This window comes from Rhamphochromis sp. 'chilingali', assembly GCF_963969265.1.
Source record: "Rhamphochromis sp. 'chilingali' genome assembly, chromosome: 8".
In the NCBI taxonomy this organism is placed as follows: Eukaryota; Metazoa; Chordata; class Actinopteri; order Cichliformes; family Cichlidae; genus Rhamphochromis; species Rhamphochromis sp. 'chilingali'.
Window position 1 is genome coordinate 3,277,001 of NC_137935.1, and position 13,306 is coordinate 3,290,306.

The following is a 13,306-nucleotide window of genomic DNA, read 5'->3' on the forward strand; positions in this document are numbered from 1 at the left end:
CTAAGAGGATTAGCCTCGTGAAGAGGTTTGTCCAGAGACCACTGTGTCACCAAAGTGAGTGGGCATATTAATACTCAGAGAGTTAATAGCCTCTTTGCCATTGCAAGAACAAAAAACCCTCCACAGTTTCCAACAAAGGTCAGACATCAGCAGTCGGTCAGCAAGGGAATTCCTGCTTTGGCATCAGCTCGGCTGCTCTTTCCATCTGCTCTGTTTCTTGACTGATGCTTAAATATTCTCGGACAACAAGGGGGAGTTGGTACTAGTTGAATTTAGTGGGACAAACAGGATATTTTGTTTATCCACTTCTGTAAGGCAAGTGAACGAGTATTCATACTAGTTTTCATTCAAGGCCCTGACTTCACATTCTCCTACTTTCACACTTTCACATGCTCACGCTGGGAAACAACCCAATTCAATCAGTCTTTTACTCTGAGATTCACAGAAGCAATTGAGGGTCAAAATGTAATACAGGACTGAAAGGCCCTAGTGGTTTATTTGACGCTCCAGCCCAGCGGTCATCAGGTCAGCAATCATCTCTGCTGGTAAAAAAAGACCCTGAAAAAGGTTCGGAGACTTGCTGAGTAGTAGGAATGATGAGTAAGCCCCGATAAGCCTCGGCTGCCCCTCCTTGGCCTCGCAGTAATACTCCACCAGGGTTTTGGTTGGCTTTACACAGGCTTAGGTGCCAGTGGGTGGGTTTTAAATAATGCAAGGGCTGAGAAACTCTGAGATCTCTTAATCTTAATGTGCAAACAACCAAACTCCTTCTGTATTCTGCTGTTGGAAGAATGCACTGCTGGTGTTAGCAGAAGCAGAAAAAAATTATTGTTTTTCATGAAAAGATGCACTTTAATCCCACTGGATACATTTCACCTGTTCCATCTGTTGTTTACCGATTTAGCTGTATCTATCTAACAATTACATTTCTGGATAAATGAGAGTTCATGTCTCCCCTCATAGGAGGAGTTTGTTTGTGAGCCACCAATGATAACGCGCCACACCTCCAAGATGTTTGTAATGGAGGGTCAGGAAGTCAGCCTGCGATGCAAGTCCATCGGTGACCCTGAGCCGTCAACACACTGGGTCAGTCCAGATGGGAAGTTGATTGGAAACACATCGAGAACAATCTGCTACGAGAATGGTTCCCTTGACATTCTCAAGGCCTCCGTCAAGGTAGAGAAGCACTTTCATTTTCAAGGAATATAGATATGCAAGGGTTTATTATAAATGTGCTAGATTAATGCTGCATCAGTAAGTGTAACTGGCTCTGGTGCCTTCATTTTGCAGAATAGTAACTCATTTAAAATTGGTTTGATACAAGATTGTCACTAAACAAGCTATTTTTGTTCAAGCCTGTTAAAAAACAAACAAATCGTGGTTTGTAAATTTAAATTTGTACGATGTGCATTTTGGTAGATATATATATCAAACAGCTTTTACTAAAACAACCTATTTATTCATTTATTGAAGAAAACGTACATTACTATATGAAAACAAAATAACTATAAAAATAATGTTCATTATAATTTGGATTTATGAGGTTGATAATTTGGATAAATGTTGGCTTTTTTCTTATCTTTTTAAATGATTTCTAGGATTCTGGAAAGTTCACCTGTATAGCGTCCAATGCTGCCGGGGAGGCCACTGCTCCTGTCGAGTTAGTCGTGAACCCTTCTCCACACTTTGACCCCAAGCTGGACCCTGACCCGGGGCCTTCAGACATCCCTACGTCCATCAAATCCAATATCAGCGGAGGCCAGGCCCGCTCTGACCAGCACAGGGTCAGCGTGTCGGATCTGACGTCCAGCTCTGCCACCATTAGATGGCCTCCACAGAACCACATACCAGGAGTGCGCATGTACCAGATCCAGTACAACAGTTCCACAGATGATATACTCATATACAGGTAAGAAAAATATAGCGGATGGGTGGATGGGTGGATGGATGGATGGATGGCTGGATGGCTGGATGGATGGGTGGATGGATGGATGGGTGGGTGGGTGGATGGATGGATGGGTGGGTGGGTGGGTGGGTGGGTGGGTGGATGGGTGAGTAGGTGTTACTGTGTTTATTACTGCCTTGCACTGAAATACCTTGAACTGGGAAATAAAGCAGTCCAGTGTAGAAACCCCAGTGTAGTCTTTGTGTCTGCTGCCCCTACATCATCAGCTCCTTTTGGACTACAGGTTGGTCACAGGACGTCATGGAAACCTTGTGACCTCAGTTCAGTTGTTTTGTTAATCTTTTACACATAGCAAATTGGCACCATTCCTACAATCAAACAACAACATTTGCACAGATTTACCAGCATATGTTCCTTGAATATAGTTTGTTGTATTAGGGATTATGTCTGTCTGTCAGGCTGATGTGCTCATTCAGGGTTCTAGTTCTTAGTTCTAGTTTTTTTGATGCTATCCTTCCAGAGGCCTGGTTCCAAAGACATGCATGGGTCTCATGGCACTGTGCAAACTTGTTCTGTTGCTCTTGATGAAGGAACAACTTAAACTTAAACCTTTTCACCTTGTTAGTGGTGTGTACTAAGCTAACCAGGGTCTCTTCTGCAGGGTCTTGCAACTTTAGTTAGGAGACTTTCATGGTGTCTGTTTGGAGAGTACAACGTCAAGAGATCTTAGCGTGGCCAGGTCACACAAGGCCACACGCTTTAAGATCAGAGCAGTGGAAGACCTGCTTTCTCACCTCAGAGGTGAAAGTAGAAAGCAAAAGAAAAATGAAGCAACTGGGATTTTGTCAACCTGGAGTTGGAGGGTGGGCAATTGGCTGTGAGGTCAGTTTCTTGATCACAAATATGCAAATTGTCATAACCATTGATTTTCATTTGCCTTTCTGTGAGTCCATCTGCTTTTTTTGACGGCACCAATATCCACTTTATAAATTTTACTCCAGGGTGATACCTCCTGTCACCATACTGCTTGCATACCGTGTATCCAGCAATTTTTCTCATTGCAGAAAGGTGGTTGCTTCTGGACTCCCAGGGTGCCAAGGTAACACTGTAGGCATGAGATTGCAAGTATGATGCGGTTCAGCTGTTGTATAGCTAGAAGTCATGTGTGAAGTACTGCATATGGCGGTCTCTGTGTGGTAGTAGCTAAAATTTCTTCTAAGAGAGTGTATGACATGTTGTTTTGTTCATGTTTTGATGTGTAAGTTGACAGAGTGGTGAGTTTGCTAAGTAATTGTGTTTATGTGCACTCTCACCGCTTCATTCTGCTGTTTGTGTTTGTGCTACAAGCCACAAGTAAGGGCAGAAAGTGAGAGCGATTTCTCTTCTGTCTGACTGCTCAAAACACACATCATCCCTGAGTGGGCAGTTATAAGCATGTTCTCCGCCATGTTGGAGGCTGTTCAGGGTGTGGGGAAGTGAGCGGCTCACTGAGAAATAAAGAGGGAGTAAACTGAGAAACTGATTTGGATTCAGGCAGCAGATATCAGATCAGCACTTTAGCTAACATTTCAGTTGGAGGGTGTAATGACATTGTCACAATAAGTGGTATTAATTTGGTCCTTAATCCATTTCCTGGAGGATTCAAATGTAGACAGAAAAAAAAACCCAGCGTAGGGCAAACAACTGCTAATAAAGACATTCACGCAAGGGTCTTTATGGAGAAGTGTGGCTCCTCAGCGTGATTCAGTCATCAGACAGGTGTAGACAAAGGGGGGGAAGTGATAATGGAAGATAAGATGAAGTCAGACTCATCCTGCTGGGAAATCAGGAAGCCGCAGCAGCCAGCAGAGCTGCAAACCCCAACGTGGAAAAAATGTAGGCTATCAAACATTTTTTACTATTTTTGTATAACGAAAAATGTCTTTGTGAAAGAGTCAGTGTAACTGCAGATGGAAAACAAGTCCTGCTACAATAGTTATATTTTAGCAATGTAAACTAGACATGAATAGTGAAATGGTAATGAATGAATCTATGTAATGCATTTTTTGTAACACTGTGGAAAAAGGCAAATAAGCAGCCCATCCTCGATGATGGAATCTTTATCACCAGATGTGGTTTTCTTAGGGAGTTTTCGGCTTTTGAGTGTTGGCCGGCTTAAAGCCCACAATTCTGAGTGACCACCGGCTGATCCCATTAGCCACTTAGCCAGTGTGGTCACCTAGCAACATCATCCAGAATACATAATTGAGGGTCATTATAAAACATTTCCAGGGGTGACAGATGACAGTTTGAAATGTGGCCGCAGCCTTAATTCTCATTTTAACCAGACACCAATGACATGAATGTGACAATTTTCAAGCCTACAAATGGAGGGAGCACTTTTAGCATCCAAACGCATAATTTCAGATTGAACTGTGGGGGTGATGTGATCATTTTCCCCATGACCAGGACAGCATTGTGCTCACAGCTGAGCGCTAAAGCCAGGCAGGTTGATGTCAGCAGGCTAAACGAGATGCCACAGCCCACTCAAACAGATTGATTTCTTTTTATCTCCACCCACAAGAGAACTGCAGTATATAATAATGACTCAAAACATTGTAATCTGTTATTTCTTTGACTCTAATTAATTAATTTAATATCTTTGTGAGTAACTTCTAAAACTGTTGCTATTGTGATTGTAAATGTATCGAGTTACAAAAACAATATAGTCAGAGAACCATCATGGATTGTGTTATGCATTAAACTTTATTTATTAAACTTTTATTTAGTCTTAAATTCACAATAACCATTGTTATTAATATATCCATGAGTGGAATTTATCAGTTGAACATAACAGTGTATGTCATAAATATAGACTGCAGAAATGCACACCATCTGTGCAACATCATCCACTAGGTCGTGAAATTCTGCTTTGAGGATTCAAATTTTGTTTCTATTTTTTTTTTTCTTTTAAAGAAATATTTGCAAATTGTGTCATATGAAAGCAAAAATATCTACACAGACTTTAGGCACAATTAACTACATATCGAATGAATGATGAATTTTTATAGTTGGGCTGCTGCTTTCCTTCTTAGTTTAAAATCATGCAAAAAACAAATATATATAAGAAAGGAGAAAATGACTTCTAACAATTGTCTAGACAGACAGATCAAGCTGGAAAGAAGCTGATGGATGAAGAAAACAGAAGAGCAGAGGATGGCTGCAGGAAAGAGCAGAGAACTAAGAAGGACAGGTGGTTGGTACAGATGACATACCTGTGAAGGTATATGTAGGAAGGAGGGCAGTAAACTTTCACCAGATTGCTTAACACGATGTTGGAGAGGTCACAATTGTGTGAATTATGTGTACATGTATGAGGACAGCGAGACAATGGTGAGGTAGGAGTGACAGATGGGCTTAAGGTGGCAGTGGGGTTACATCCGGGAGCAGCTACAAGCTCTAGAGGTTGTGATAAGTTTTAATACTTGCGGTCAACCAGGATGTATTAGACAAGGAAGGCTAAATATGGAGCTAACAGGTAGGAGTAAAATAGGAAGACCACAAAGAAGATGTATGCAAGAACTGGAAAAGGGCATGCAGGGGGCTGATTTAATAGAGGAGGATGCTAGAGATGGGGTGAGATGGAGGCAAATGATTTGCAGTGGTAACCCTTAAGGGAGCAGCTGGAAGTAGAAGAGTCTGATGAACGAAAAAGGGAAGAAAGAAGGGACTGTTCAGCATGACATCGTGCCTGACTTCACTGTTAGCTACACAAAAGCAAAGAATCATAAGAGTCAATTAGTTCATTAGCACCATTTTTGATGGAGTTGTCTGTAGCAGTGCGCTGTGGACAGGTGGTATTTGTTTCCTGTGTATTTTCTGAGTTTCTAGTATTTATAGCAGGTAAAGCTGGGCCCTCTCCGCTCTTAACGTTCCCTCTGCTGTGGCAGCCTGAAGGCACAGAGATGCAGCCTTCTTGTGTTTTAAAGGTCAACAATTTGATTCTCTGGCTCGTTGGGGAAAATCTTAGCAGGGAAGTAAAAGAAAATTGCTCTCCTGCTTTTAGGCCAACTGTTGTTTTTCTCTTGAGCTCGGCATTCAGAGCCTACAGTTGTTGAGTGGAGCCGGCAGCAGATTTACATGCAAGAGGGTGTAAAGAAGTGAAGAACTTTCTCTGTTCAGTTTTAACACTAAGAGTTTTTAAAGCAGCCAAATAATCATTTACTATCATCAAATCAAGTGTTTTGATACATTATATCTGAAAAGGTTATGAACGTTACAATGTAACATTACAGATAACATGCCTAATAATGCTATATGTGAAGGTACTGAATCTAAATTTACACATACTCCATGATGAATATGAATCACGAATGTGCTTTGCTCCAATATATAACCAGATAAAGTTCACATATAATGTTGTTTTGAAGCAGAAATAAGCAGGCAGACTGTAAATGTGTTTCCTGTTTCACTTAAGTGTTTTTTTACTTCATCGAGTTGTTTCATTGGGTTTAGGTGCACAAATCTCCATACAGGTGCATCATGGGATGGATACCAAGTAGGTTTTCTTTCTGTTTCATTTACACCCTAATATGACAGATATATGCACAGCCACAATGAAATACTCTGATTATTGTTACAATGAAATATGAAGTCAGTGTTCCCTTTCTGATCTGTTTTAGAGTCCATGACAGAAGTATAAGCACCAATTCCAGCTACAGTGGCAGTACTTATACTTTTGACTTTATGTGCAAAACATTTTATAACTCAACTGGAGCTCTCCAGCAGAGTTATTGGCCTCTCCACTCTGTGCACTGTAATAGGAGAGACTTATGACGCCCACTCTGCCCTTTCTGGCCTGCCTCTGCAGTCTGGCTTCAGTCTTTACAGACACCGCCAGTCAGAGCAGCTTCAGCTGCTGTTCATCATCTCCCACAGCAGCACTTACTCTGCTCTGCAGCACTTCAGATCTGTTGTTGTAATCGCTGTCACTCACGACCTCTTATTGGCTGAACACCAATGAGTCAGTTATAGATTCAATGTAAAAATAAGAGCAAACTATGAATGCACAACTAAAGCAGCAATAAAAATGCTGAATCTATTACCAAAGTGCAAGTTGTGCAAGCTACTGTGTATGCATGCCATGTGTTGGGTTTAGATTTTATTATTGTCATTTGTATTAGGAAACATTTAACCATATATTCTTAGAGGTGTATAATCAATTGTGTAGTGATAAGTTGTGTGATCTTTAACAGGCTACAGAGGCTTGGTGTGTATTCCACTAGAATGCACACCTACATCCTGGGAGCATGGGAAGAGGTCGCATCTTGTCTTAATTGTTTTATGGTAGGATTAACGTAGCTACGTCTGTTCTAGTCTAAGTGCTTTTCTGTTTAGATGAACTGCTGGACTTCCTCACCGGGGGGAGTCTACCCTCTTCCTGACCAAGGATGTTTGACCCTTTGATCAGCAGTAACACACACACACACACACACACACACACACACACACACACACACACACACACACACACACACACACACACACACACACACAGTATTCTTTGTTCACATGTATACCTATGTAAGATGCTATATGTTAATGACCCTATGCATATTCATGTAACCACAATAAAAGGAGTGCTATGGGGAGCCTGGCTGAGAGTCTGATGGTGGTCAAGTGGTGGAACGACGCTTGGCCCCAGCCAGGTCTCCCTCATGCATGAGTAACCAGAGAACTTTGGTGCCTTGAGTCTTGCTTTTTGCTGTGTAGCAGATTGTCCTTAACGTTCCAGCGAATAGGTTTATGCTACAAACCTATCACCATGTGTGTTAATTTAGATACATAATTTTCTTTGTTCATCAATGATTAGTGGCTTTAAACACAATACTTTTAAGTTAGAAAACCACCACATCATCCTCCAAAGTGGCTTCTTGACCAAACCTGCCAACAAGCATGGAACCCTCCCTTATCCCTCACCCCGACAGTATCTCTCTGATTCAACAGAAAACAAATCTGCTGTTGCTGTGATGCAGAAAACTGTGGTTAGGTAGTTCAACAGGTTAGAAATAAATAAATGAGTCTTTCCTTTTGGATTCCAACATAGAAAGCTATGTTAAATAGATCTGTTCAGTAGTCTGAAGGGAATGAATGATGTGACGAGCAGGATGCACGAGCAGACAGGACGCAAAACCGAAATCTTTTATGATAGCACGTGCTAAAGAGTTGAGCCTCACACAGGACAAGTAAAGAAAATAGTACAGAGTTTTGCAGAATTAGCAGTTAGCTCCATTTATCTGCTTAAAATTCATATTGCTGTGAACTGTTTTGAATTAAAGGAAGTAATGTGAATGAACTTCCCCTTAACTTGGGCCCATCTCACCCTTAACCTTAACCAGTTCTATCTTATAACTAGTTGTGTCTTACAATGTGTAACATGACCCAGACCTCCTCCTGAAACCTTTTATTTTCTTTTATAATCTGTCCTATAGATATGTAAGCCTCAGTAACCACACACTAACAATTCATATCACGCTTTCGTTGTTGATCCTTTTATCTTGAAAAGTGAGATTCTTCATCACCTCATAGCTTCACAGTATATTTGAAAAAGTATGGCTCAAGATTGGCTGCCTGAATAACATGTCTCATTTCTACCACTGTGAGTTTCATAAAAAAGCCTTAAAGTGTCTCAGAACGACTACAGTGAACTTTGCTCCTCCTCTGCAGACTGAACTGACAGAGGCAGAGCAGCCAGGCAGGAATGCACGGGCATCATGGCCACAATTATGACAGGTCCTCAGCTAACACAAGAGATTTTCTTCAGTTTATGGACCGCAAATACGAACTGCAGCATCAGCAAAAGTATTGATTTCTGCACACCTTCAGTAAGACTACCTACACTGCCGAGTTTCATCTCTCTGCCTCCAGTTAGATTCTACTTTTCCCCCTATTTTCTGTCAAATTTGATTCAAGGACACCTCTACCTACCTTTTCTGAGCACTCATTAAAAACTGCCCTCACACTCGCAAAGTCTCTATGCAGTCAGCCTTCCCACAAAGGGCTTATCCTAATTGTGCGTAGCCCTTTTCTAACCTTTATCTTTCTAAGGAAAGTCAGTGGGAGCATGCCTGCTGTCGTTCACTGGCCTGCTTCATATTCACATTTGGGAACTGCCCAAAATTGCTGAACAGCATTAACTCCAGTCAGCCAGTTGTGGAGCAGCAGCTCTGGAGTTCATCGTGGAAGTTGTCGAGCGATGGTGGAAGAAAGGAGGGGTTAGTCATTGATTTTCCCAGCCACTGATCTACACTTCCAAAGCCGCCAGCTGTTCCCTTTAGGCTTCTGCTGCCCTATCATAATGGCATGACAAATGGGCCAATGAAAAATGTAGAACTTCAGTAAAATTCAGTGACCATCATTGCAGTTATCATTGCTGCCCATGCCACAGGGAGCACAGTTCACCCGAACAAATTATGCATTACAAAAATGGTGCTGCACCCCTCAGCTTTTCCAATTTTTTTTTCTATGCTTTTAAAAGGATGTTAAAAAGTTCACCAGATTTGTTTTTTCTTACATCGAGCAGCTCTCTGTGGAACACAGGCCCTCGTCTTCTTTGGTAAACCAGTTTAACTCTGAGCTACAGCAGCATAGTAGTAACATGAGGGACTGACTTCAGCCCACACTGCAATAAAAGAAGAAGGAAAAGATGCACAAAAAAGAGCGATCAAGACTAAATATTACAAAGTTTATCCACAGTAATATAATTCTGCATAAAACTAACCGAAAGGTTGCCGGTTCGATCCACAGCTCTGTTTGTCTTGGTCGTTGTGTCCTTGGGCAAGACACTTCACCTACCGCCTACTGGTGATGGCCAGAGGGCCCGATGGCACGATATGGCAGCCTCGTTTCTGTCAGCTGTGGCTACAACTGTAGCTGCCTCCACCAGTGTGTGAATGTGAGAGTGAATGAATAGTGGAATTGTAAAGCGCTTTGAGGGTCTTAAAAAGTACCATATAAATGCAATCCATTATTATTATTACAAAGAGGGCAAAACTGAAAAGAGATGTTTCCCTGATCATCATCATGGAGCAGAGGAATCCTCTTGCAACAAATTTAGTGCAATACTGAGGGAATATACTGGGAATATCCAGTGAGGCCTAGACTAGAGACCTGTTTACTCAAGGCTAGTAACAAACTGGGGACCTCTGTGTATTTTAGTGTAGCCTGGCTAAATTAACCAGCCCAGAACACAGATTATCTTTGGGGTTCTTTTAATCTGAATGATAAAGTAAGTGCTCAGAAGAAAATAACAAGGTTGTAAAAATAAAGAAATAAAATTGTTACAGACAGCTCCTATCCAGTAACAGCTTTGTGCTCTGGTAACCCACTGCTACTGCAGGTTATTTCCCCAACTTTATCAGCATCTGGAACTCAAGGACATCTAGCGTCATTTCGTGTCTGATATAAACCCAAACATAAATAAAACAAAACTTAGCAGTGCAAAGATAACTGTAGTGGCTTCTCAGTGCATTAATCCAGCAGAAAACGGAATATGGATCCCTCTGAGACGAACGGCGAAGTTGGTGGCAGCTACTCCTGGTGCCTTAACTGTTGCACACTTTGCGTTCAAAACAGATCACGCAGCGAAAAAAAAAGGCATTGCACACCCACATAAAACCAATGCAAGCTAGCACTCGGGCATGTCTCCGTAGATCCCCATGATCCCTTCCGCTCTCAGAGGTACCCCAAAAGAAAAACAGCGCCATCCAGTGGCATGTCCCATAATATTGAACTTCCACCCGGCTACATTAGTAACCTTCTCGTGGGTCTGTGTTTTGTTCGCAGGATAATCTTTTTTGCTCAGAATTACTGACATCTATGGTTGGAAGCTAAAAGTTCAAACATTCGTTCAGGCTTCTGTGTATTTACAGGCAGTGTGAGGATATGATGATCTGCGCCTTGCTGATCCCACAGGTCGGGACAAGTACAGTATATAAAGAGACGAGACAACGAGACTCCAGTTCCATTCAGTGCAAAAGAACAACAATAAATATAGGAAGAGTAAGAATGAATTTATATACACTTTGAGGTATGTATAATCTCAATTTACAATTGAGATTTAAAGTGACTTTGAAGTGGTTTAAAATCCAACATAGCAGCTTTACAATCTCGTCCTTCTTCCAGATCTCTCTTTCCTTCAGGTTGTGTCCTTGCTCATGAGTCTCCACGAGCGACCGCAAAGGGGAATCCTTGGGTGTGAAAATATTATCTATCGATAATCACTCCATCCTCCTGTCAAAATGTGGTCACTTCTGATTGGCTGCCATGTAAGCAGTTAAGTGTCAGCCAAAATGTGACCTTGATAGCTTTAAAGGCAGAGCTGAGATGCAATGGATGAGACCACTGTGGGCGCTTCCCCCTGTTATATACAGTCTGGTGTTTATAATCAAAAGAAGCCTTTGATTTGGATCGGAGATTTGAGATTGATGTCTGTGATCTGGACAAACTATGTTAATCAGTGGTGGAAGTGTTGCTTTTATGAATTATGGGCATGACAGATTTGCACAAGATTCTGATCAGTGATGACCACAGCATGTTTGACTAATAGCAAGAGGTCCCAAATGCTAGTCCTGTTCAAATAGCACTTACGTGGAGGTGTCCCATTCTGGCTCCTTAGGCAGTGCGCTCAAATGACCTCTTTTTGTTCGTCTGAAAACAAAATTGTCGAAAATTTGCTTTGATTGTGAATTTTAAGAAAACTAAGAAGATTTAAGAAGCAATGCAGCCAAAGTGGGAGAGTGAAGGATGGAAGGGAAGAGGAAAGCTGGATTACAGAATGGACGAATATATCAACTATTGATGATAGACTAGACTAGATAGACTCGCACTATACGTCTGCACCAGCGGCACACCACTTTGGTGACATCCTTAGGTTTACCTCTTTTGCCTGGTTTAAAGCCAAAGAAATCCCAAATTGGTGACTTTATGTTTCTTTAGTGCTGTCAGCGTTAACTCGCCGTCATGATTGACTAACACGATTAACAATTAACCCATCTGGAGACAACAATCCCTGAGATGTCTCTGTCAACGCATTTCAGCAGTTTGTCCAAATTCTGTGCATTCTGCGCTCCAGATGGGTTGAGACCATGTTTGGACTTCTTCTGTGTTGTATGATTACATTGCCCCACCCATCAAAAAGTCTGCGCATGCGCAAATATGTTGCCCAATCGGTGATTGTTGGACTGACGATTGCTGGTTGGAAAATCTTTACATATCACCCAACCCTAGACAGAGTGGAAAGCTGCTTTCAGGGCATGATCAAATCCGTGTGTTAACTATGCTGGCTTCCTGCTCTGTGTCTCCTCCTATTCTGACCTGTTTTATCTCATTTATTTTTCATCTCCACGTAGTTTTTCAGTACGTCCCACAGATCTAAATTTGACAGTGGGCAAGTGGGCAATATAGACGGGAGAGGAAGTTGTATTTTTACAGTACTCCCCCCTCCTTTTCAGCTCTGCCCCGGGGCAGGAATAACCTGACCAGCTTTCTCCTTCACCTCGTTCACTTACTGTCCCTCTCTCTTTCTCACACATGCACACACAAACTCAAACACTCGTGCACTCGAAGGATTATGGGTCCAGGGAGAGATCAACCTCAGTCAGCACCAGGAAATGAATCTATTGATTCTTCCTCCTTTAATATTCTCTTCCGCTCCTTTTTTTCGCTTTCTGGGCTATTCCACCAGTGTGTGTTTGTGTGTCTGCATGAAAAACTATATGTGGGTGCGCGAATTTGAATTTGTGTGTGTGCTAGCTTTCTAATTACCATCCTGCCTGGCTCTCAAAGGAGAGATTAAAGAAGAGAGAGAGAGGTAGAACAGAAAATTAGAAAGCTGGATGGAGGGGGCGATAGGAGAGGCACAGATTGCTGCAGTGCCGTGAATGAGAAGATGTTTCTTTGACTCAGCTGATACAGAGATATGTAGATAGAAGTGAGGAAGGAAGAGAGCAAGGTTTGAGGAAACGACAGCTGATCATATTCTGCTGAGATGATGAGGCATTAGCTTTCCTCTTTTACAACTCACTCCCTTTTCTCGTTTTTCTGCCTTCTCCCATTTTCAGTGCACAGACCTTTACAAAGTCACTGTAATGTCATCTTCTTTCTCTCTCTCTCCTCCCTCTTTCCGTCATATCACCTCTGCATACTTCCCTCCTGCCCTTCCACATCTATTCTTTTTCCTCCCTCTGTCCTCCCTCCATCAGCCAAATGTCACTTTGTCCCACCGGGTCTCCAGTTAGAAATCATCTGGTATAGAAGATGACAGCGGGGGCTTTTAGGCTGAGATCACATCAGAAAGGTTTTCTCTCATGCTCACACTCAGAGCTGAGCTTGCAGTGTCACTGCCACAGACAGCAGAGCGAC

General features: G+C 42.0%; 1 protein-coding gene across 1 annotated transcript in view; it reads left to right on the forward strand.

Moving 5' to 3' along the window:
- The window catches only part of LOC308400768 (leucine-rich repeat and fibronectin type III domain-containing protein 1-like protein), a 437,364-nt gene that overhangs the window by 392,090 nt on the left and 31,968 nt on the right, over positions 1 to 13,306 (forward strand). The window contains exons 11-12 of the mRNA XM_080888721.1: positions 964 to 1,176; positions 1,599 to 1,909. Of these exons, the coding sequence (XP_080744847.1) occupies positions 964 to 1,176; positions 1,599 to 1,909 (524 nt within the window). The remainder of the gene's footprint in view (positions 1 to 963; positions 1,177 to 1,598; positions 1,910 to 13,306) is intronic.